The sequence below is a fragment of the Pseudophryne corroboree genome, chromosome 2 (genome assembly GCF_028390025.1).
Source record: "Pseudophryne corroboree isolate aPseCor3 chromosome 2, aPseCor3.hap2, whole genome shotgun sequence".
NCBI classification, from domain to species: Eukaryota; Metazoa; Chordata; class Amphibia; order Anura; family Myobatrachidae; genus Pseudophryne; species Pseudophryne corroboree.
In genome coordinates, this window is record NC_086445.1 from 104,231,022 (window position 1) to 104,257,538 (window position 26,517).

General features: G+C 45.4%; 1 protein-coding gene across 1 annotated transcript in view; it reads right to left on the reverse strand.

Annotated features, from left to right (window-relative positions):
* LOC134990348 (arachidonate 12-lipoxygenase, 12R-type-like) overlaps positions 1–19,443 on the reverse strand; it is a 120,112-nt gene extending 100,669 nt beyond the window's left edge. The window contains exon 1 of the mRNA XM_063950679.1: positions 19,285–19,443. Within this exon, the coding sequence (XP_063806749.1) occupies positions 19,285–19,431 (147 nt within the window). The 5' untranslated portion in view covers positions 19,432–19,443. The remainder of the gene's footprint in view (positions 1–19,284) is intronic.
* Positions 19,444–26,517: the final 7,074 nt, after the last annotated feature.

Here is a 26,517-nt window from a genome sequence, read left to right on the forward strand (position 1 = left end):
AGAAGATGCTGTCGGTGGCCCGAAAACTTGCGGGCCATTTTCGGCATTCTGCCACTGCGTGCCGAAGACTGGAGCACCAGCAAACACTCCTGAACCTGCCCTGCCATCAACTGAAGCAAGAGGTGGTAACAAGGTGGAATTCAACACTCTATATGCTTCAGAGGATGGCGGAGCAGCAAAAGGCCATTCAAGCCTATACATCCACCTTCGATATAGGCAAAGGCGGGGTAATGCACCTGACTCAAGCGCAGTGGAGAATGATTTCAGTCTTGTGCAAGGTTCTCCAACCTTTCTAACTTGCCACACGTGAAGTCAGTTCAGACACTGCCAGCTTGAGTCAGGTCATTCCCCTCATCAGGCTTTTGCAGAAGCAGCTGGAGAAATTGAAGGAGGAGCTAAGACGGAGTGATTCCGCAAAGTATGTGGGACTTGTGGATGGAGCACTTCATTCGCTGTGATCCTATAGCCGGAGGACACACATTTATTCTTTCATTACGGGCTACACAATATGGATTTAGGTGTCAGAGACTGACTGAACTATTCTGAGAGTCTCTACCTAATACCAGCAATAGTAGTAACTATAATAAATATATGTACTTATTGCTTAACCCTTTGGTACTTCAAAGGAATCCCTAATTTTATGCAATCTGTTTTTTTATAGAGCTATTATACACTTCTGTCATACAGTTCATATGAGATTCGTTTTAACCTTTTTTCATTGTTGTTACTATATTATATGATAGTATATGCTATTAAAAATCTGTGTTTTTATTAAGGTTGTCTCTCTGGTTCTGAGCGCCTACCTGGTATTTATTAATTCATTAGTGGGGGTTTTTGAGGAGGTTGGCTGCCCCCTCACCAGGTGGCTACTGATCCACAGGTGTCAATCTACACCGCCCTGCACAGCGCCAACAAACCTTTTAGTTTCTTTTGTGTTTGCAACAGTATTAGTAAGACTCGTACCATGAATACCCACACTGTGGGCTGGTTACCACATGATAAAATACAATACAAAAGGCAAGATTTTATCATGTGGTAACCAGGCCACAGTGTGGGTATTCATGGTACGAGTCTTACTAATACTGTTGGCCTGTCCTGAAATATTGTTTTTATAATAATAAAAATAATCTGCACTATGGGGGTAATTCTGAGTTGATCGCAGCATCAAATTTGTTAGCAGTTGGGCAAAACCATGTGCACTGCAGGGGGGGCAGATATAACATGTGCAGAGAGAGTTAGATTTGGGTGGGGTGTATTCAAACTGAAATCTAAACTGCAGTGTAAAAATAAAGCAGCCAATATTTACCCTGCACAGTTCATATAGTTCATATATTGCGTGTAAATCTGGCTCTGGTGCTACCAATGCCTCCTGAGCCATTTACCTGACCGCACGTCCCTGGCTAACTCTTACCACTTTTTGAAACAAAGTAAGTTTGTATGTTCTCTCTTGCAAACTGAAGTACTAGTTTAACACACTCATTGCACTTTTGTTATCCACATATTTTCTGGATATTTGATCACTTTTCTGGACCCTGTATCAGAAGGAATATAAACACTTATTCATCAATGGCAGCGCAGGAACCATCCCGTTCTCCACACAATGCTCCTGAGGGGTCCTGTTGGAAGGCTCCTGCTGTTCCTGGCTTCACATCTTTGATTTCAATATTCGTTTTCCAGATGAATCTGCTGCCAGACATCCATATCTCCATTTCCTAAATTAGTAATATCTGACTTTATTAGAAATTCTCCTAGGGTGCAACCAGTGACGGCTCCAGAGGATTGGCTGCAGCGCAGTGCAAAATTCACATAGAGGACCACACCAGCCGCCAGTGAGTCCCATCCACTGATGTTTGGCAGCATATGGGGTGGCTGTTGGTGTGGCTTCCCTACTGGAATTTTGATCTGCACTGCAGCCAATCCTCTGGAACCACCACTGCTTGTGACCTCTTGAATAGTAGGACATGATTTTAATCTATAGATTTTGGTCTGTATCAGGCTTAACAATGGGCCAAAGTTTTTTGGAAATAGCATTTATGTGCCTACTTGATGTACTTTTTTTTAATCAAGGTATCACAGTTATAATCTTTAGGAAGAACTTTATTAAGCATTGCATCAATATGCAATTGGGCTGTAGTCTGATCACTATATATCCCCCTAGCTCTAATAAACTGAGATTAACGTAATCCTATTTATTTTGTCCTCTTTAGTGCCAGACCAGATGATACCCAGTTTGTCACAGTAAAGAATATAGAACCAGATACAATACATTGGGATCTGTGCAGAAAATATCCGGTTCATCTTGAAGCCGGGTAGTGCTACTGCACATACGTCATATTGGCTCCTTTAGGGAGGCTTGAATCCCTAACCAAGATGGCCTCCAGCTGTTCTTCTGAGCATGTCACTATGTAAGGGCACCACAGTAGGACATGGATACGTTCCAATTATTTCCAGAGAGACCATTCTAGTACCACTTGCTCCCTCTTGCTACAACCGCTGGTAACACTTACAGTACATGTTGCACCTCTACCCATTTACAATCAATGGGTGGTGCCTGTATGTTCCACTCAAGCTATGCTCCACATGCTGAGAGATTGTATATGCATAACTGTGAGTACAGCTGTACAAATCACTTTATTGCTTAATAAATCACACCACTGGTTAAGTTAATTAACTCCGCTGGGGTGTACCATCATTCTGCTATATGATCACCATTAGTACACACATATTTATGGTACACATCAGTGTACACTCTGAGTTAATGAACTTAGCTACACAGACTTCCTCACCTCACAGCCCCTGCTTTCATTGGTCAGCTCAGTAAGCTGGAGCTTACTCAGCTGGCCATCTGCATGGAACATCTGCAGTCGAAAACCGATGGTCACAATGTTGGATCCCAGCTTGCGGCGTCAGTCACAGTGCTGGGATCGCAGCCACATGCAGGAGGTGTCTCTGCTACAGAGACGTCTCCTGCATGCCGCTCCTGGAGATCAGACAGAAATACAATGCTGATCTTTGATTCAGGCCCCAGTCTCTCCAAGGACAATAATGGGCTACATTCAATAAGAGCCGAAAACTGCCATCTTGTCGGAAAGACGTCAGTTTCCGACTGGAATAGGTCAGAAGGGGTTCCGACCTATTCAATAGGGGCACATTTTTTCCGACAAGTCGGGAAACCCAACTTGTCGGAATGCTGTCGGAAAGCAGGTGGATCTGCGGAATACCCGCCGATCCACCTGCTGCTGTCGGAAACGGGGCCAAATCCGACAGGTACTTTTGGCCCCCTTTTTCGACAAACTCAATCCGACTCGAAAACAAGTCTGACTGAGGTGAGGAGACAGGGAGCGGTGCGGCGGGCAACGGGGATGATAGTACCTGCAATGCCTCCTCCACCGCCGCACAGATCACTCCCGCTGCCAGCTCCGGCCGCCGCTGGAAGCTCCCCCGCCGGCTGCTGCACACTGCTCCCCCGCCAGCCGCCGCACACTGCTCCCCCCGCCGGCCACCACACACTGCTTTCCCCGCCAGCCGCCGCGCACTGCTACGCCCATCGCTGCTGTCAGTGCACCCGGCAGCCGCTGGAAGCTCCGGCCGCCGCTGGAAACTCCCCCGCCGGCCGCTGCACACTGCTCCCCCGCCAGCCGCCGCACACTGCTCCCCCCGCCGGCCACCGCACACTGCTTTCCCCACCAGCCGCGCGCACTGCTCCGCCCGCCGCTGCTGTCAGCGCACCCGGCAGCCGCTGACAGCAGCAGCAGGACAGGACACAGGGAACGGCCAAATACGACAGTCGGATTTGGCCGCTCTTTGAATAGGGGTTGTCGGGTCCATTCCGTCAACTGCATGTCGGAATGAACCCGACTTTTATTGAATATACCCCAATGTGTGGGTATAGATTTATGCATATAAATATATTATCTGAAGTACCCCATGTTGCCTTGGTTTAATTTTCCAGTTAAGTTCTCAATGAGTTGGATGAAGCTGTCATCATATTAAAAATAATTAGTAGCTTAGTAGCTCTTCCACCACACCCATAAGTTGGCTGCCCAGTGTTGTTTCTGTTTTTGGGGTGTTGTCAGTAGCCCTGATCCCTATCTTTTCTGTATGTTCTGTTTTATAATCACTTTTCCATTGCAAAAATAGGTTTAAAGTTTTCCTTCTGTTATCAATGTTGCTATTCCAAGGCTTTTGGAACACAAAAATTTTTGTCTTCTCACCAGTGACGTGCGGTGCGGTCAGTGGAAGGGGAGGCACTGGCAGCTAAACACCCTCTCCCCCATTGAGGGGGAAAAAAAAAGTGTAGTCCCCCCACACATCACTAAAACCAGCTCCAGGCAGAACCAGCCAGAGGGGATAATGCCATAGCAGGGGAGACACTTAGTGTGGGGTCCCCCTACCATGCCATTAAAGTGCCCCCAAGCCAGTCAGCCCAGGACTGGAATTCCTCGGAAAGCAGGGCCCCCAAAAAATTAAAATGGGGTCCCCACTCCCTAGCAACAATCAGCACTGTGCTGATAGCACAGTGCTATGCCCCGCACCCCTGGTGGCGGTGGGTGCGGGGTTCATTGTATGTTAATATTGTTCTTTACAGGTGGCCTACAGGTCCCAGCAAGCCTGCCCCAGCATGCTGGCACTTGGAGAACCACAAGTGCCAGCATGCCTGGACATAATGGGCCCGCTGGCACCTGTAGTACACCTGTAAAGAAAATATAAAAAAAACCACAACACTGTCTTTAAAAAAAGTTTTATTACTCAGGTTCTTCACCTGGGGGCGGCGGCCTTTAAGCTCTTTTGCATGGCCACTGCCTTCCCAGGGCTTCCGGGATCTTCACCTGGGAGGCGGTGGCCTTTAAGCTCTTTTGCATGGCCACCACCTTCCCAGGGCTTCCGGCGTCTTCACCTGGTGGGCTGCGGCTGTTAAGCTCTTTTGCATAACCGCCGCCCATCCAGGACTTCCACGGCATCTTCTTTCTTCAGGAGCTCTTCACTGCTCCTCCTCCGCCGTCGGACTGATGCCACTGTCTTGCGCTGACTTATATAAGTCAGTGGGAGGGGGCGTGGCGATGATGTGGTGAGCCGTGATTGGCTCACGGCGGCCATCTTGAATTTCAAAAATGACGCTGAGGCGCCATTTTTTAAACTGGTGCCGCTCCGCTACCAAACTCTGCAGAATCCAGGTAATTCTATGGCGTCCCGCCTGCACCTCCGCCGCATCCTGCCGCCTGCACCACTGCCGCCCGCATCTCCGCCGCAGAGCCCACCAAGTGATGACAGCGGATCCAGTGACGGATCTGCTGGCCAATCACTGTGGCCTCACTCACAGGGGCGTGCTTTCATGGGTTGAAAGCATGTCCCTGTATGAAAGCGGCACCTCTAATGGTGCTGCTTTCCTATGTAATTTCAATGGGCTTTTACTTCCCATGGCTAGGCCCCGCCCGCACCCGACCCCCGCTCCCACACCTTTCCCCATTCACAACAGGAGGCCTCCCAAACACATTTTACACTGTGATAATGATTAGAATAATAAAGAAGATAGTTATGACACAGAATTAGAGATGAGCGCCTGAAATTTTTCGGGTTTTGTGTTTTGGTTTTGGGTTCGGTTCCGCGGCCGTGTTTTGGGTTCGAACGCGTTTTGGCAAAACCTCACCGAATTATTTTTGTCGGATTCGGGTGTGTTTTGGATTCGGGTGTTTTTTTCCAAAAACACTAAAAAACAGCTTAAATCATAGAATTTGGGGGTCATTTTGATCCCAAAGTATTATTAACCTCAAAAACCATAATTTACACTCATTTTCAGTCTATTCTGAATACCTCACACCTCACAATATTATTTTTAGTCCTAAAATTTGCACCGAGGTCGCTGTGTGAGTAAGATAAGCGACCCTAGTGGCCGACACAAACACCGGGCCCATCTAGGAGTGGCACTGCAGTGTCACGCAGGATGTCCCTTCCAAAAAACCCTCCCCAAACAGCACATGACGCAAAGAAAAAAAGAGGCGCAATGAGGTAGCTGTGTGAGTAAGATTAGCGACCCTAGTGGCCGACACAAACACCGGGCCCATCTAGGAGTGGCACTGCAGTGTCACGCAGGATGGCCCTTCCAAAAAACCCTCCCCAAACAGCACATGACGCAAAGAAAAAAAGAGGCGCAATGAGGTAGCTGACTGTGTGAGTAAGATTAGCGACCCTAGTGGCCGACACAAACACCGGGCCCATCTAGGAGTGGCACTGCAGTGTCACGCAGGATGGCCCTTCCAAAAAACCCTCCCCAAACAGCACATGACGCAAAGAAAAAAAGAGGCGCAATGAGGTAGCTGACTGTGTGAGTAAGATTAGCGACCCTAGTGGCCGACACAAACACCGGGCCCATCTAGGAGTGGCACTGCAGTGTCACGCAGGATGTCCCTTCCAAAAAACCCTCCCCAAACAGCACATGACGCAAAGAAAAAAAGAGGCGCAATGAGGTAGCTGTGTGAGTAAGATTAGCGACCCTAGTGGCCGACACAAACACCGGGCCCATCTAGGAGTGGCACTGCAGTGTCACGCAGGATGTCCCTTCCAAAAAACCCTCCCCAAACAGCACATGACGCAAAGAAAAAAAGAAGCGCAATGAGGTAGCTGTGTGAGTAAGATTAGCGACCCTAGTGGCCGACACAAACACCGGGCCCATCTAGGAGTGGCACTGCAGTGTCACGCAGGATGTCCCTTCCAAAAAACCCTCCCCAAACAGCACATGACGCAAAGAAAAAAAGAGGCGCAATGAGGTAGCTGACTGTGTGAGTAAGATTAGCGACCCTAGTGGCCGACACAAACACCGGGCCCATCTAGGAGTGGCACTGCAGTGTCACGCAGGATGTCCCTTCCAAAAAACCCTCCCCAAACAGCACATGACGCAAAGAAAAAAAGAGGCGCAATGAGGTAGCTGTGTGAGTAAGATTAGCGACCCTAGTGGCCGACACAAACACCGGGCCCATCTAGGAGTGGCACTGCAGTGTCACGCAGGATGTCCCTTCCAAAAAACCCTCCCCAAACAGCACATGACGCAAAGAAAAAAAGAAGCGCAATGAGGTAGCTGTGTGAGTAAGATTAGCGACCCTAGTGGCCGACACAAACACCGGGCCCATCTAGGAGTGGCACTGCAGTGTCACGCAGGATGTCCCTTCCAAAAAACCCTCCCCAAACAGCACATGACGCAAAGAAAAAAAGAGGCGCAATGAGGTAGCTGACTGTGTGAGTAAGATTAGCGACCCTAGTGGCCGACACAAACACCGGGCCCATTTAGGAGTGGCACTGCAGTGTCACGCAGGATGTCCCTTCCAAAAAACCCTCCCCAATCAGCACATGATGCAAAGAAAAAGAAAAGAAAAAAGAGGTGCAAGATGGAATTATCCTTGGGCCCTCCCACCCACCCTTATGTTGTATAAACAAAACAGGACATGCACACTTTAACCAACCCATCATTTCAGTGACAGGGTCTGCCACACGACTGTGACTGATATGACGGGTTGGTTTGGACCCCCCCCAAAAAAGAAGCAATTAATCTCTCCTTGCACAAACTGGCTCTACAGAGGCAAGATGTCCACCTCATCTTCACCCTCCGATATATCACCGTGTACATCCCCCTCCTCACAGATTATCAATTCGTCCCCACTGGAATCCACCATCTCAGCTCCCTGTGTACTTTGTGGAGGCAATTGCTGCTGGTCAATGTCTCAGCGGAGGAATTGATTATAATTCATTTTAATGAACATCATCTTCTCCACATTTTCTGGATGTAACCTCGTACGCCGATTGCTGACAAGGTGAGCGGCGGCACTAAACACTCTTTCGGAGTACACACTTGTGGGAGGGCAACTTAGGTAGAATAAAGCCAGTTTGTGCAAGGGCCTCCAAATTGCCTCTTTTTCCTGCCAGTATAAGTACGGACTGTGTGACGTGCCTACTTGGATGCGGTCACTCATATAATCCTCCACCATTCTATCAATGTTGAGAGAATCATATGCAGTGACAGTAGACGACATGTCCGTAATCGTTGTCAGGTCCTTCAGTCCGGACCAGATGTCAGCATCAGCAGTCGCTCCAGACTGCCCTGCATCACCGCCAGCGGGTGGGCTCGGAATTCTGAGCCTTTTCCTCGCACCCCCAGTTGCGGGAGAATGTGAAGGAGGAGATGTTGACAGGTCGCGTTCCGCTTGACTTGACAATTTTGTCACCAGCAGGTCTTTCAACCCCAGCAGACCTGTGTCTGCCGGAAAGAGAGATCCAAGGTAGGCTTTAAATCTAGGATCGAGCACGGTGGCCAAAATGTAGTGCTCTGATTTCAACAGATTGACCACCCGTGAATCCTTGTTAAGCGAATTAAGGGCTGCATCCACAAGTCCCACATGCCTAGCGGAATCGCTCCCTTTTAGCTCCTTCTTCAATGCCTCCAGCTTCTTCTGCAAAAGCCTGATGAGGGGAATGACCTGACTCAGGCTGGCAGTGTCTGAACTGACTTCACGTGTGGCAAGTTCAAAGGGCATCAGAACCTTGCACAACGTTGAAATCATTCTCCACTGCACTTGAGACAGGTGCATTCCATCTCCTATATCGTGCTCAATTGTATAGGCTTGAATGGCCTTTTGCTGCTCCTCCAACCTCTGAAGCATATAGAGGGTTGAATTCCACCTCGTTACCACTTCTTGCTTCAGATGATGGCAGGGCAGGTTCAGTAGTTTTTGGTGGTGCTCCAGTCTTCTGTACGTGGTGCCTGTACGCCGAAAGTGTCCCGCAATTTTTCTGGCCACCGACAGCATCTCTTGCACGCCCCTGTCGTTTTTAAAAAAATTCTGCACCACCAAATTCAAGGTATGTGCAAAACATGGGACGTGCTGGAATTTGCCCATATTTAATGCACACACAATATTGCTGGCGTTGTCCGATGCCACAAATCCACAGGAGAGTCCAATTGGGGTAAGCCATTCCGCGATGATCTTCCTCAGTTGCCGTAAGAGGTTTTCAGCTGTGTGCGTATTCTGGAAAGCGGTGATACAAAGCGTAGCCTGCCTAGGAAAGAGTTGGCGTTTGCGAGATGCTGCTACTGGTGCCACCGCTGCTGTTCTTGCGGCGGGAGTCCATACATCTACCCAGTGGGCTGTCACAGTCATATAGTCCTGACCCTGCCCTGCTCCACTTGTCCACATGTCCGTGGTTAAGTGGACATTGGGTACAACTGCATTTTTTAGGAGACTGGTGAGTCTTTTTCTGACGTCCGTGTACATTCTCGGTATCGCCTGCCTAGAGAAGTGGAACCTAGATGGTATTTGGTAACGGGGGCACACTGCCTCAATAAATTGTCTAGTTCCCTGTGAACTAACGGCGGATACCGGACGCACGTCTAACACCAACATAGTTGTCAAGGACTCAGTTATCCGCTTTGCAGTAGGATGACTGCTGTGATATTTCATCTTCCTCGCAAAGGACTGTTGAACAGTCAATTGCTTACTGGAAGTAGTACAAGTGGGCTTACGACTTCCCCTCTGGGATGACCATCGACTCCCAGCGGCAACAACAGCAGCGCCAGCAGCAGTAGGCGTTACACGCAAGGATGCATCGGAGGAATCCCAGGCAGGAGAGGACTCGTCAGACTTGCCAGTGACATGGCCTGCAGGACTATTGGCATTCCTGGGGAAGGAGGAAATTGACACTGAGGGAGTTGGTGGGGTGGTTTGCGTGAGCTTGGTTACAAGAGGAAGGGATTTACTGGTCAGTGGACTGCTTCCGCTGTCACCCAAAGTTTTTGAACTTGTCACTGACTTATTATGAATGCGCTGCAGGTGACGTATAAGGGAGGATGTTCCGAGGTGGTTAACGTCCTTACCCCTACTTATTACAGCTTGACAAAGGGAACACACGGCTTGACACCTGTTGTCCGCATTTCTGGTGAAATACCTCCACACCGAAGAGCTGATTTTTTGGGTATTTTCACCTGGCATGTCAACGGCCATATTCCTCCCACGGACAACAGGTGTCTCCCCGGGTGCCTGACTTAAACAAACCACCTCACCATCAGAATCCTCCTGGTCAATTTCCTCCCCAGCGCCAGCAACACCCATATCCTCCTCATCCTGGTGTACTTCAACACTGACATCTTCAATCTGACTATCAGGAACTGGACTGCGGGTGCTCCTTCCAGCACTTGCAGGGGGCGTGCAAATGGTGGAAGGCGCATGCTCTTCACGTCCAGTGTTGGGAAGGTCAGGCATCGCAACCGACACAATTGGACTCTCCTTGTGGATTTGGGATTTCAAAGAACGCACAGTTCTTTGCGGTGCTTTTGCCAGCTTGAGTCTTTTCAGTTTTCTAGCGAGAGGCTGAGTGCTTCCATCCTCATGTGAAGCTGAACCACTAGCCATGAACATAGGCCAGGGCCTCAGCCGTTCCTTGCCACTCCGTGTGGTAAATGGCATATTGGCAAGTTTACGCTTCTCCTCCGACAATTTTATTTTAGGTTTTGGAGTCCTTTTTTTACTGATATTTGGTGTTTTGGTTTTGACATGCTCTGTACTATGCCATTGGGCATCGGCCTTGGCAGACGACGTTGCTGGCATTTCATCGTCTCGGCCATGACTAGTGGCAGCAGCTTCAGCACGAGGTGGAAGTGGATCTTGATCTTTCCCTAATTTTGGAACCTCAACATTTTTGTTCTCCATATTTTAATAGGCACAACTAAAAGGCACCTCAGGTAAACAATGCAGATGGATGGATTGGATACTAGTATACAATTATGGACGGGCTGCCGAGTGCCGACACAGAGGTAGCCACAGCCGTGAACTACCGCACTGTACTGTGTCTGCTGCTAATATATAGACTGGTTGATAAAGAGATAGTATACTCGTAACTAGTATGTATGTATAAAGAAAGAAAAAAAAACCACGGTTAGGTCACTGGTATATACAATTATGGACGGGCTGCCGAGTGCCGACACAGAGGTAGCCACAGCCGTGAACTACCGCACTGTACTGTGTCTGCTGCTAATATATAGACTGGTTGATAAAGAGATAGTATACTCGTAACTAGTATGTATGTATAAAGAAAGAAAAAAAAACCACGGTTAGGTGGTATATACAATTATGGACGGGCTGCCGAGTGCCGACACAGAGGTAGCCACAGCCGTGAACTACCGCACTGTACTGTGTCTGCTGCTAATATATAGACTGGTTGATAAAGAGATAGTATACTCGTAACTAGTATGTATGTATAAAGAAAGAAAAAAAAACCACGGTTAGGTCACTGGTATATACAATTATGGACGGGCTGCCGAGTGCCGACACAGAGGTAGCCACAGCCGTGAACTACCGCACTGTACTGTGTCTGCTGCTAATATATAGACTGGTTGATAAAGAGATAGTATACTCGTAACTAGTATGTATGTATAAAGAAAGAAAAAAAAACCACGGTTAGGTCACTGGTATATACAATTATGGACGGGCTGCCGAGTGCCGACACAGAGGTAGCCACAGCCGTGAACTACCGCACTGTACTGTGTCTGCTGCTAATATATAGACTGGTTGATAAAGAGATAGTATACTCGTAACTAGTATGTATGTATAAAGAAAGAAAAAAAAACCACGGTTAGGTCACTGGTATATACAATTATGGACGGGCTGCCGAGTGCCGACACAGAGGTAGCCACAGCCGTGAACTACCGCACTGTACTGTGTCTGCTGCTAATATATAGACTGGTTGATAAAGAGATAGTATACTCGTAACTAGTATGTATGTATAAAGAAAGAAAAAAAAACCACGGTTAGGTGGTATATACAATTATGGACGGGCTGCCGAGTGCCGACACAGAGGTAGCCACAGCCGTGAACTACCGCACTGTACTGTGTCTGCTGCTAATATATAGACTGGTTGATAAAGAGATAGTATACTCGTAACTAGTATGTATGTATAAAGAAAGAAAAAAAAACCACGGTTAGGTCACTGGTATATACAATTATGGACGGGCTGCCGAGTGCCGACACAGAGGTAGCCACAGCCGTGAACTACCGCACTGTACACTGGTTGATAAAGAGATAGTAGTATACTCGTAACAACTAGTATGACGACGGTATAAAGAATGAAAAAAAAACCACGGTTAGGTGGTATATAATACAATTATGGTTGGACGGACTGCCTGCCGAGTGCCGACACAGAGGTAGCCACAGCCGTGAACTACCGCACTGTACACTGGTTGATAAAGAGATAGTAGTATACTCGTAACAACTAGTATGACGACGGTATAAAGAATGAAAAAAAAACCACGGTTAGGTGGTATATAATACAATTATGGTTGGACGGACTGCCTGCCGAGTGCCGACACAGAGGTAGCCACAGCCGTGAACTACCGCACTGTACACTGGTTGATAAAGAGATAGTAGTATACTCGTAACAACTAGTATGACGACGGTATAAAGAACGAAAAAAAAACCACGGTTAGGTGGTATATATTATAATACAATTATGGATGGACGGACTGCCTGCCGAGTTCCGACACAGAGGTAGCCACAGCCGTGAACTACCGCACTGTACACTGGTTGATAAAGAGATAGTAGTATACTCGTAACAACTAGTATGACGACGGTATAAAGAACGAAAAAAAAACCACGGTTAGGTGGTATATATTATAATACAATTATGGATGGACGGACTGCCTGCCGAGTGCCGACACAGAGGTAGCCACAGCCGTGAACTACCGCACTGTACTGTGTCTGCTGCTAATATAGACTGGTTGATAAAGAGATAGTATACAATACTACTAATATACTGGTGGTCAGGCACTGGTCACCACTAGTCACACTGGCAGTGGCACTCCTGCAGCAAAAGTGTGCACTGTTTAATTTTAATATAATATTATTTATCATGTACTCCTGGCTCCTGCTATAACAACCTGCAGTGCTCCCCAGTCTCCCCCACAATTATAAGCTTTATATATACAATACATTGATGTGCAGCACACTGGGCTGAGCAGTGCACACAGACTGAGTCACTGTGTGACTGTGTATCGTTTTTTTCAGGCAGAGAACGGATATATTAAATAAAACAAACAACTGCACTGTCTCTGGTGGTCACTGGTCACTGTGGTCGTCAGTCACTAAACTCTGTCTGCACTCTGCACTCTCTTCTAATCTACAGTATCACAGCAATCTCTCTCTCTCTCTCTCTTCTAAATCTAATCTAAATGGAGAGGACGCCAGCCACGTCCTCTCCCTATCAATCTCAATGCACGTGTGAAAATGGCGGCGACGCGCGGCTCCTTATATAGAATCCGAGTCTCGCGAGAATCCGACAGCGTCATGATGACGTTCGGGCGCGCTCGGGTTAACCGAGCAAGGTGGGAAGATCCGAGTCGCTCGGACCCGTGAAAAAAAAAGTGAAGTTCGTGCGGGTTCGGATTCAAAGAAACCGAACCCGCTCATCTCTATACAGAATATGTGTCATACAGTAAGTATCTTCTTAGTATTATTTTAATCATTAATGACAGGGGAGGCACTGCTTCCCACCTCAACTTCTATCAGTTATTTTAGTTAATTGATTTATGTTTATTTCAGTCAGTTATTTCAGGTCATTGAATTATGGCAATTTCTGTCAATAATTACATTTCATTAAAGTTTTCATCTAAATCCATACAGTGGAAGACACAGAACAGGATCCCTGTGCCAAAGTTCTGCATAGCATACATCAACGGGATGTCGGATCAGGACCCCAACCAGCTAGTATGTCTTCTAGGATCCCATGTTACCACTCTGTATAGTTTTCTTTCCAAATCCATCCAGTGGCAGGCCCAGAACAGGCTCCCTGGGGCAGCATTTTGGCCAGCATACACCAACGGGAGGTCCGACTGGGATCCCAACACTCTGGGGGTAATTCTGAATTGATTGCAGCAGCAAGTTTGTTAGCAATTGGGCAAAACCATATGCACTGCAGGGGGGGCAGATATAACCTTTGCAGAGAGAGTTAGATTTGGGTGGGTTATTTCGTTTCTGTGCAGGGTAAATACTGGCTGCTTTATTTTTACACTGCAATTTAGATTTCAGTTTGAATACACCCCACCCAAATCTAACTCTCTCTGCCCCCTCTGCAGTGCACATGGTTTGCCCAACTGCTAACAAATTTGCTGCTGCAATCAATTCAGAATTAGGCCTTCTATTATGTCTTCTTGGATGCAGTGTTTCCACTCTGTGAAGTTTCCTTCAAATCCATCCAGTGGAAGGCCAAGAACAGGCTCACTGAGTTACATTCTGTCGTAAAATGTGACCAAACCCAACCTCCTAGTATGTCTTCTGGGATGCAATGTTTCCACTCTTAAGTTTTCATCACTTAAGCAAAAACAGATAGTATCCTGTGGAAACTGCTACATATTATAAACTCATTTATACTGCCATCTATTGGTCAGTATCAAGTTAGTTGTAGTTAGTTGAAGGTGTTCCTATGCAGAAGAACATTGAGAGGGAAGTCTATGAAGAGTTAAATGTTAGAAACTTACCCTTATTCTGTATACAGTATGTATAGTTTCCTGATACGGGTATGGGACTCAGGGTCGACAGTGTCTAGGTCGACACCTATTGGTTGACAGTGAGTAGGTCGACACAGGAAATAGTCCGACATCCATTATGTTGACATGAACAAAGTCGACAAGGAAAAAGGTCGACAAGAGTTTTTTTTTTGGTGTCAATAGTGGTTTCTTAGTTTATTATTTTTAATAAATATGCAAAAATCTCAAAAAAACTTTTTTCACATTGTCATTATGGGGTATTGTGTGTAGAATTTTGAGGGAAAAATTTATTTATTACATTTTGGAATAAGGCTGTAACATAACAAAATGTGGAAAAACTGAAGCACTGTGAATACTTTCCTGATGCACTGTGTTAGTGATCATCCTCTTTATTGTGGTCCTGGAAAAACTTTTTCTGCAGCCTCTAGAAATGGTTCTGCACAATGGGGACCCCATTGTTCGCCAATGCCTAGATGTTTTCCTTTGAGCAAGATATGTTTTCCCAGATGTACAGTATCTGGTGCTATAATTTTTTTAGACTAGTTACATTGATGACCTGTTTATCATTTGGTTTGTTTCTAAAGAGGCATCCAATAATGAATCCAGCCCTATTGAGTTTTCTTTTTGAATTGTTGACAAATCAGTTAACCTTGTGAATGTTTAAATTTCTTTGGAGTGATCTAGGATAGTAACATTTCTACACTCTAAAGATAGTTACCAAATTACAAATTTTTCATACTAAAATTTTCCATTCGAGTCCATTAAAATGAGTATTACCTTATTCAAAGTTTACTACGGTTTCCTCTCACAATCCCAAAATATATTGGTAGGTCAATTGGATCCCCCCCAAAAAATTAACCCTAGTATGAATGTGTGTGCATGTACATGTGGTAGGGAATATAGATTGTAAGCTCCACTGGGGCAGGGACCGATGTGAATTGCCAAATATCCTCTGTAAAGCTCTGTGGAATATGGGTGCGCTATATAAATAACTGGTAATAAATAATAAATAGGATCCCTGGGAGGGAACTGGGTCAAATATTGAGCCACTGGGTTAACTGTGACTGCTATCAACCTTTATCTTTGTATATATGATGAGTGAGGAGAAATCCATCAGAATAGAATTTTGGGGTACTGAGTCAAGCCGAGTTAAGGCTCAATTCCTCCTTCCAAATCCGGTTCTCAAAAAGAGGCAAAACTTTATTTTCCTTAAAATGTACAGTAGAGTGCATGGGGATGATGGTTGGCTGTAATGTGCTGCATTAGTGGCCATGGGAGTGTTTGCAGAAACAATTCTAGGGAAATTACCATGTTTCAGTGTTGTCTATGGAAATTACTGTAGATCCGAGTTTGGCCGACGGTGCATTTGATCTTATGTCCCTGTACACCCGTGCTTTGTACTTCTACAGTATTTTATCTAACACTCCCGATGGTTTGGTGGTTTTTTTTTTTTTGGGGGGGGGGAATTTCCGTGATTGTAAAAATGGCCAATCACTCCTGTGTTATACAATTGGGGCAAACAAGGAGCGTAGTAAATTTACCCATCAGAATAAAAGGAGATGTGACATTTGTTGTATGGATGTGTACATTACACTATCAACTCCTAAATACATAAAAGCAAAGTTGCATAATTTTGGGAGGAAAATATAAACACAGGTTTAATAGTGGGGGTCTGATTCGTGCAAACCACATGCAACGCTGATGAGTGCTTATCTGTTAATGAGCTTGAGCCAAATATCCTGAAAACACCATATTTTTGCATTCTTTGGGTTTAGGTGGAGACTTTTGTCATCTGGGACCCTTAATTGTAGAAAGGCATCTCCTTGCAGGACTCACTTTGCTTGCTATACTTTGGGCTCAGTGGTTCGCTGTGCTTGCCACAAGGTTTATAACCAACTCTATGCCGACATGGATAGAGAAGGTATGAAAAAGTCTAAAAACATGTAAACATTTTTTTTTAAAAATCTGTGTCTACCTTTTTTATGTTAACCATTTTTTAAGGTCAACCTTTTGACCCTGTCTATCTCTTAACCCTGTCGACCTTTTGTACTGTCTACTTTTTTCAACCAATCTGTCAAGGAACACTACAGTATATAAAGTACCAGCCAATCAGCTCCTAACTGCCATGTCACAGGCTGTGTTTGAAAAATGACAGGAGCTGACTGGCTGGTACTTTATCTACGTCCACTTTATCTCTCTCCAAGGCTTATGTGCCCTACACACTGGGCGATAACACTGCAAGATATGAACGATCTCGTTCATTAATGATCGAGATACCGTTCATATCTGTCAGTGTGGAGGCACCAGCGATGACTGATGCGCGGCCCCGCGCTCGTTCATCGTTGGTGTCCCGTCGCCTGTGCATGCAGGCCAATATGGACGATCTCGTCCATATTTGCCTGCATTGCTATGGAGCCGAGTGACGGGAGAAGTGAAGAAACTTCACTACCCCCGTCACTACCCCTACCCCCCCCCCCCCCCCCGCCGCCGGGTCGCCCGTCTGCCGTATTGGCGGTCGGGCAGCTCGGCAGCGTATCGCCGTGTCTGTAAAGCCCATTAAACTAGGTACACACTATACAATTATCTGGCAGATAATCTGCCAGATCTAGCTGGTTGGAATGAAAATCTGGTAATGGATGAGAGAAAATGACAATCGGCCATTTGCTCCCAAACACTGGAAAACTAACAAAACCTGTCGGTCATCCAAGTTGGTTAAATTTGTGTTTTAACTAATTTGTACGAACGACAGGTTTTGTTCGTTTTCCAGTGTTTAGGAGCAAATGGTCGATTGTCATTTTCTCTCATCCATTACCAGATTTTCATTCCAACCAGCTAGATCTGGCAGATTATCTGCCAGATAATTGTATAGTGTGTACCTAGTTTTATTTAGTACTTAACCTCTTATTTCTCTTAAGCAATTTGATACAAATAGTAACAGTAATATATTGACACTATATTGCACAAACATTTTATTGTGAGTAGCGTGTGATTTGTTTATGTACTCTGTAATTGGGCGCTGCGGAACCCTTGTGGCGCCATATAAATAAATAAAGGATAATAATAATAAATAATAATAATTGTTGCTTTCTATATTGCTATGCATGTGTTACTTTTTTATGTGACTATCAGTAAACTTTGTATCTTTTACTACAGTATCCATAACCCTCATATTCTTTTTATGTAACAGTTATTTACATCAGTGACTACCGATATTTATGCATTGATTATCATATTCAGCGCAGTAATTCTTTATGTTTTTGACATGTAATGGGATGTTTCCAGAAACAGAGTTGCTTCCACGTTCAGGCAGAGGCACTGTGTCTCCCATAGGCAGGTGCAAGTGTCGATGCTGAATGCAATAGTGCGCCAGTGGTGAACCACCGGAGGTGCAACTGAGTACAGGGGTGCAGAATATGGGAGTCTCAGTGCTCGCACATTCCTGCACAGGTGATGGTTGAACATAGCATATTATTATTGCACCCATGAATATGGGAACTGGGACTACAGTGGATGCATCAGTCTCCATCTCTAAATTAGGCCCTGATTATGTCCCATCTACCCCATTAATTTGTCCCTATACTCATGTCCCAAGTCAGATCCTGCACCAGTATCTAAAGACTGACTGAAAGAATTTGCAACACCATTAGGGACAATAAAAACAATCTATTAACCTAAAGTAATTCAAAATGGCTGTTTCCACTTGATCGAGGCAGATTTTTAGTATCCGGGATTGTTTACAAAGCTGAATTCTGCACATGCTAGAGATGTTCTATGTTCAACTAAGTACTACAGTCCCCCTAATTCTAAATGGGCCCTCTCATCTTTACCAATTTATCAAGCCCCAAGGAGGAGATTGATCGCACCTTTATATACCGTCAGCCATTGTAGCCTGTAGGCTTAGTTTCTATAATTGTTTGCCAAATATGATTCTTTGGATCCCTCTACAGCAGCCTATACTGTACTTAGGCAGCCTCATATTGACAGGGCTATGTCACACATCGGGGTTAAAATCCGGCGGTGTCATCTCATAACCCTCTGTGTCCCTGTTGGTTGTGGCTGGCATTCCTTAAGCCTAAGTCTGTCCATGTGGGTCTGGTATTCTCTCCTGGCAGTTGCAATGATTGCGGACCATGGGCATTGCTATCTTAGATGCACTCACATGGCTATATCGTCCAACTGGGTTCCTGCAGTCTATGTGCCACTGAGTCTGTATTCTAAGCGCAACAGAATTTAAGGAATAAAGGCTGTGTTGGCTGCATTGTTTCATTTCGTATGTAGATTTAGAGACTCAGTCACACACAGATGTACAAGTGTAGCATATCAAATTAATCGACACAGCCTCCTGGTGCGCCCCTAGTGGCATTGCGCTGAGACTGAGACATATTTATTTTCAGTAAAAACTGCCCGACAGTAGCGGAATCTCATGGGACCTGATGTGACAAGAAGGGCTGTTTGGCTTGACAGCAGCAAAGATAAGATACATGAGAACACATCTGTATATTTTATGTCTATTGTACATTGTCAGTGTCCCTAGCGCCGCAAATTTTTTAAAAAACTATTACTGTGTAGTGGATTTCAGATAGTGTGTTTTTACCTTTATTTTTTATTTATAAAAAAATAGCAATTTTGATGTGTAATCATCTCATGCAATGTGCACAATGCAATAATTTTGTAGCTCTCCCACCAGTGAGTATCCACTTTCTATAATTCTTAAATAATAACTTTATGTATTGCTAGTATTATTGGGACTCTCCTAAGATACTTACTGCACCACGTATGAAGTTGCTCCACTTATGGGGCAGTTGGTGTTTAGCACTTTCCCCCTCGTCTCCCACAAGAACAATGGAGACTTGTACACAGGTCCCAGCACTCAGGTCAGTCCCGGTTGCAATTTTAATCTTGTAGGTCACCATGTCTTTTGACAATAATCCTCGCGAAAGCAGCTGTGGAAGAAACAAGACCAGTCAAGAATGTTTCAGAGTAGGATGTGCATTTCACTTTTAAGTGACTGTTTGACGTTATTTATATATATTTTCTATTATACTTTGCATTAGCTTAATACCTGAGCATATTGCCTACCTGTGAGTTTTATTGTGCAAGTCACCAGGAGTGTCACGTCGGCTGGCTGTGTATGTGATTAATCACGGAGGCACTCGGTGCAGTAAACATTTCAATGGAGAGACGGATTACATGGACTAATATATATATATATATATATATATATAGTAACTGGCACTCACAAGATCCGATTAAACTGTCCTACTGCCCTCACAATCTGAAGCACAGCTATGTATGTATATGCAAGCAGTAGGTGCGGCACTCACAGATTGAACATTGAACAGAGCTTTCTGCCTGGTGGCTGACGCCGGCACCCGCCAGTTGGAGCGTTCATTTCACTGGGTGATGTATGAATAAAAGGTAAGATGTTCTTAATTGTTATATCCTGAAGACGGTAAAGAACTAAATGTTGATATTACACCTTTGTGTCTGTCGTTCACTCTGTGAGTACCACACCTACTGCATGTATGTATGTATGTATGTATGTATGTATGTATATATATATATATATATATTAGTGATGTGCACCGGCAATTTTTCGGGTTTTGTGTTTTGGGTTCGGTTCCGCTGCAGTGTTTTGGGTTCGAACGCGTTTTGGCAAAACCTCACCGAAATTTTTTTGTCGGATTCGGGTGTGTTTTGGATTCGGGTGTTTTTTTTTTTTAAAAACCTAAAAAACAGCTTAAATCATAGAATTTGGTGGTCATTTTGATCCCATAGTATTATTAACCTCAATAACCATAATTTACACTCATTTTCAGTATATTCTGAACACCTCACACCTCACAATATTATTTTTAGTCCTAAAATTTGCACCGAGTTCGCTCTATGACTAAGCTAAGCGACCCAAGTGGCCGACACAAACACCTGGCCCATCTAGGAGTGGCACTGCAGTGTCACGCAGGATGGCCCTTCCAAAAAATACTCCCCAAACAGCACATGACGCAAAGAAAAAAAGAGGCGCAATGAGGTAGCTGTGTGACTAAGATAAGCGACCCAAGTGGCCGACACAAACACCTGGCCCATCTAGGAGTGGCACTGCAGTGTCACGCAGGATGGCCCTTCAAAAAAATACTCCCCAAACAGCACATGACGCAAAGAAAAAAAGAGGCGCAATGAGGTAGCTGTGTGACTAAGCTAAGCGACCCTAGTGGCCGACACAAACACCTGGCCCATCTAGGAGTGGCACTGCAGTGTCACGCAGGATGGCCCTTCAAAAAAATACTCCCCAAACAGCACATGATGCAAAGAAAAAAAGAGGCGCAATGAGGTAGCTGTGTGACTAAGCTAAGAGACCCTAGTGGCCGACACAAACACCTGGCCCATCTAGGAGTGGCACTGCAGTGTCACGCAGGATGGCCCTTCAAAAAAATACTCCCCAAACAGCACATGACGCAAAGAAAAAAAGAGGCGCAATGAGGTAGCTGTGTGACTAAGCTAAGCGACCCTAGTGGCCGACACAAACACCTGGCCCATCTAGGAGTGGCACTGCAGTGTCACGCAGGATGGCCCTTCAAAAAAATACTCCCCAAACAGCACATGACGCAAAGAAAAAAAGAGGCGCAATGAGGTAGCTGTGTGACTAAGCTAAGCGACCCTAGTGGCCGACACAAACACCTGGCCCATCTAGGAGTGGCACTGCAGTGTCACGCAGGATGGCCCTTCAAAAAAATAGTCCCCAAACAGCACACGACGCAAAGAAAAAAAGAGGCGCAATGAGGTAGCTGTGTGACTAAGCTAAGCGACCCTAGTGGCCGACACAAACACCTGGCCCATCTAGGAGTGGCACTGCAGTGTCACGCAGGATGGCCCTTCAAAAAAATACTCCCCAAACAGCACATGACGCAAAGAAAAATGAAAGAAAAAAGAGATGCAAGATGGAATTGTCCTTGGGCCCTCCCACCCAACCTTATGTTGTATAAACAGGACATGCACACTTTAACCAACCCATCATTTCAGCGACAGGGTCTGCCACACGACTGTGACTGAAATGACTGGTTGGTTTGGGCCCCCACCAAAAAAGAAGCAGTCAATCTCTCCTTGCACAAACTGGCTCTACGGAGGCAAGATGTCCACCTCATCATCATCGTCCGATTCATCACCCCTTTCACTGTGTACATCCCCCTCCTCACAGATTATTAATTCGTCCCCACTGGAATCCACCATCTCAGGTCCCCGTGTACTTTCTGGAGGCAATTGCTGCTGGTGAATGTCTCCACGGAGGAATTGATTATAATTCATTTTAATGAACATCATCTTCTCCACATTTTCTGGAAGTAACCTCGTACGCCGATTGCTGACAAGGTGAGCGGCGGCACTAAACACTCTTTCGGAGTACACACTGGAGGGAGGGCAACTTAGGTAGAATAAAGCCAGTTTCTGCAAGGGCCTCCAAATTGCCTCTTTTTCCTGCCAGTATACGTACGGACTGTCTGACGTGCCTACTTGGATGTGGTCACTCATATAATCCTCCACCATTCTTTCAATGGTGACAGAATCATATGCAGTGACAGTAGACGAAATGTCAGTAATCGTTGGCAGGTCCTTCAGTCCGGACCAGATGTCAGCACTCGCTCCAGACTGCCCTGCATCACCGCCAGCGGGTGGGCTCGGAATTCTGAGCCTTTTCCTCGCACCCCCAGTTGCGGGAGAATGTGAAGGTGTTCTCATCTAGTAGTCTCTGCTGTTTCTGTATTCTTGAGAATTTAAAATTCTGATGCCTGATCTTAATTAATTATCTATGCTAATTGACTGATGACATAATTTCCCCTATAAAAAGGGGTAAATTCTGACCATCACATTACCCTTTGAGAAAGCTGCCTGGAGCGGCGAAACGCGTAAGTGAACACTGCTCCTGACCATTGGACGTGACTCAAGACAGCTCCATCAGGCTCTCAACCCAGGACCACCCATCTTCATGCTATTTGTGAACCAGGATCCCGAATCCAACTTGGTCTAAGTAAGGAAAATTTTCCAGGATTCATTTACAAACGGAACACAGTGTGCTGGACATTAAAGTGTCAAATAAAAACGAACTGTGAACCAGAATCCATTCTACAGATAAAGACCTTGATCCGGATCCATGCATTGGAACACCTGATGGGTAACTAATCAAACTGGTCTTGGTGAAAATTAGACCTGCTGTCCAAACATTATCATATGTACTTTTGCCTAGATAAGGTCATTGCTGAGGAGTCTAATATATGTCCATAAATTGGTCTATGAGCAATTTTTATAATTTTATATACATTTGATTATCAGTCTGTTTTAATGAATACATTTATATATCATTAGCATCAGTTGTATTAGCGCTGTAATTCACTTTTATTGTTTTCTTTTGTTCCGGAGATTTACTTTCTCCATTTATAGCGGCTAGGAAAAACCACTCATTTTGGCGCCTGTTTATTATATACTTGATATATAATTTTTTGCATCTACACAAGTCCCACATGCCTAGCGGAATCGCTCTGTTTTAGCTCCTCCTTCAATGCCTCCAGCTTCTTCTGCAAAAGCCTGATGAGGGGAATGACCTGACTCAGGCTGGCAGTGTCTGAACTGACTTCACGTGTGGCAAGTTCAAAAGGTTGCAGAACCTTGCACAACGTTGAAATCATTCTCCACTGCGCTTGAGACAGGTGCATTCCACCTCCTTTGCCTATATCGTGGCCAGATGTATAGGCTTGAATGGCCTTTTGCTGCTCCTCCATCCTCTGAAGCATATAGAGGGTTGAATTCCACCTCGTTACCACCTCTTGCTTCAGATGATGGCAGGGCAGGTTCAGGTGTTTTTGGTGGTGCTCCAGTCTTCTGTACGCGGTGCCTGTACGCCGAAAGTGGCCCGCAATTCTTCTGGCCACCGACAGCATCTCTTGCACGCCCCTGTCGTTTTTTAAATAATTCTGCACCACCAAATTCAAGGTATGTGCAAAACATGGGACGTGCTGGAATTTGCCCAGATGTAATGCACGCACAATATTGCTGGCGTTGTCCGATGCCACAAATCCCCAGGAGAGTCCAATTGGGGTAAGCCATTCTGCGATGATCTTCCTCAGTTGCTGTAAGAGGTTTTCAGCTGTGTGCATATTCTGGAAAGCGGTGATACAAAGCGTAGCCTGCCTAGGAACGAGTTGGCGTTTGCGAGATGCTGCTACTGGTGCCGCCGCTGCTGTTCTTGCAGCGGGAGGCAATACATCTACCCAGTGGGCTGTCACAGTCATGTAGTCCTGAGTCTGCCCTGCTCCACTTGTCCACATGTCCGTGGTTAAGTGGACATTGGGTACAACTGCATTTTTTAGGACACTGGTGACTCTTTTTCTGACATCTGTGTACATTCTCGGTATCGCCTGCCTAGAGAAATGGAACCTAGATGGTATTTGGTACCAGGGACACAGTACCTCAATCAAGTCTATAGTTGGCTCTGAAGTAACGATGGATACCGGAACCACGTTTCTCACCGCCCAGGCTGCCAAGGCCTCAGTTATCCGCTTTGCAGCAGGATGACTGCTGTGATATTTCATCTTCCTCGCAAAGGACTGTTGGACAGTCAATTGCTTACTGGAAGTAGTACAAGTGGTCTTCCGACTTCCCCTCTGGGATGACCATCGACTCCCAGCAGCAACAACAGCAGCGCCAGCAGCAGTAGGCGTTACACTCAAGGATGCATCGGAGGAATCCCAGGCAGGAGAGGACTCGTCAGACTTGCCAGTGACATGGCCTGCAGGACTATTGGCTTTCCTGGGTAAGGAGGAAATTGACACTGAGGGAGTTGGTGGTGTGGTTTGCATGAGCTTGGTTACAAGAGGAAGGGATTTACTGGTCAGTGGACTGCTTCCGCCCAAAATTTTTGAACTTGTCACTGACTTATGATGAATGCGCTGCAGGTGACGTATAAGGGAGGATGTTCCGAGGTGGTTAACGTCCTTACCCCTACTTATTACAGCTTGACAAAGGCAACATACGGCTTGACACCTGTTGTCCGCATTTGTGTTGAAAAATTCCACACCGAAGAGCTGATTTTTTTTCTATTTTGACCAGGCATGTCAATAGCCATATTCCTCCCACGAACAACAGGTGTCTCCCCGGGTGCCTGACTTAAACAAACCACCTCACCATCAGAATCCTCCTTGTCAATTTCCTCCCCAGCGCCAGCAACACCCATATCCTCATCCTGGTGTACTTCAACACTGACATCTTCAATTTGACTATCAGGAACTGGACTGCGGGTGCTCCTTCCAGCACTTGCAGGGGGCGTGCAAATGGTGGAAGGCGCAAGCTCTTCCCGTCCAGTGTTGGGAAGGTCAGGCATCGCAACCGACACAATTGGACTCTCCTTGGGAATTTGTGATTTCGAAGAACGCACAGTTCTTTGCTGTGCTTTTGCCAGCTTAAGTCTTTTCATTTTTCTAGCGAGAGGCTGAGTGCTTCCATCCTCATGTGAAGCTGAACCACTAGCCATGAACATAGGCCAGGGCCTCAGCCGTTCCTTGCCACTCCGTGTGGTAAATGGCATATTGGCAAGTTTACGCTTCTCCTCAGACGCTTTTAATTTTGATTTTTGGGTCATTTTGTGTTTTGGATTTTACATGCTCTGTACTATGACATTGGGCATCGGCCTTGGCAGACGACGTTGATGGCATTTCATCGTCTCGGCCATGACTAGTGGCAGCAGCTTCAGCACGAGGTGGAAGTGGATCTTGATCTTTCCCTATTTTTTTAACCTCCACATTTTTGTTCTCCATATTTTGCGCACAACTAAAAGCCACCACAGGTATACAATGTAGATGGATGGATAGTAAAGTATTATTACTTATGGATGACGAGTGACGACACAGAGGTAGGTACAGCCGTGGCCTACCGTACTGCTATATATATAATATATACAGAATAATACTAACGGACCTGGTGGACACTGTCAGCAGACTGCTAAACTAGTATGAAGAAAAAAAAGCCACCACAGGTATACAATGTAGATGGATGGATAGTATACTATTATTACTTATGGACGACGAGTGACGACACAGAGGTAGGTACAGCCGTGGCCTACCGTACTGCTATATATATATATATATATATATATATTATATACAGAATAATAATAACGGACCTGGTGGACACTGTCAGCAGACTGCTAAACTAGTATGAAGAAAAAAAAGCCACCACAGGTATACAATGTAGATGGATGGATAGTATACTATTATTACTTATGGACGACGAGTGACAACACAGAGGTAGGTACAGCCGTGGCCTACCGTACTGCTATATATATAATATATACAGAATAATAATAACGGACCTGGTGGACACTGTCAGCAGACTGCTAAACTAGTATGAAGAAAAAAAAGCCACCACAGGTATACAATGTAGATGGATGGATAGTATACTATTAATACTTATGGACGACGAGTGACAACACAGAGGTAGGTACAGCCGTGGCCTACCGTACTGCTATATATATATATATATATATATATATATATAATATATACAGAATAATAATAACGGACCTGGTGGACACTGTCAGCAGACTGCTAAACTAGTATGAAGAAAAAAAAGCCACCACAGGTATACAATGTAGATGGATGGATAGTATACTATTATTACTTATGGACGACGAGTGACGACACAGAGGTAGGTACAGCCGTGGCCTACCGTACTGCTATATATATAATATATACAGAATAATAATAACGGACCTGGTGGACACTGTCAGCAGACTGCTAAACTAGTATGAAGAAAAAAAAGCCACCACAGGTATACAATGTAGATGGATGGATAGTTTACTATTATTACTTATGGACGACGAGTGACGACACAGAGGTAGGTACAGCCGTGGCCTACCGTACTGCTATATATATATAATATATACAGAATAATAATAACGGACCTGGTGGACACTGTCAGCAGACTGCTAAACTAGTATGAAGAAAAAAAAGCCACCACAG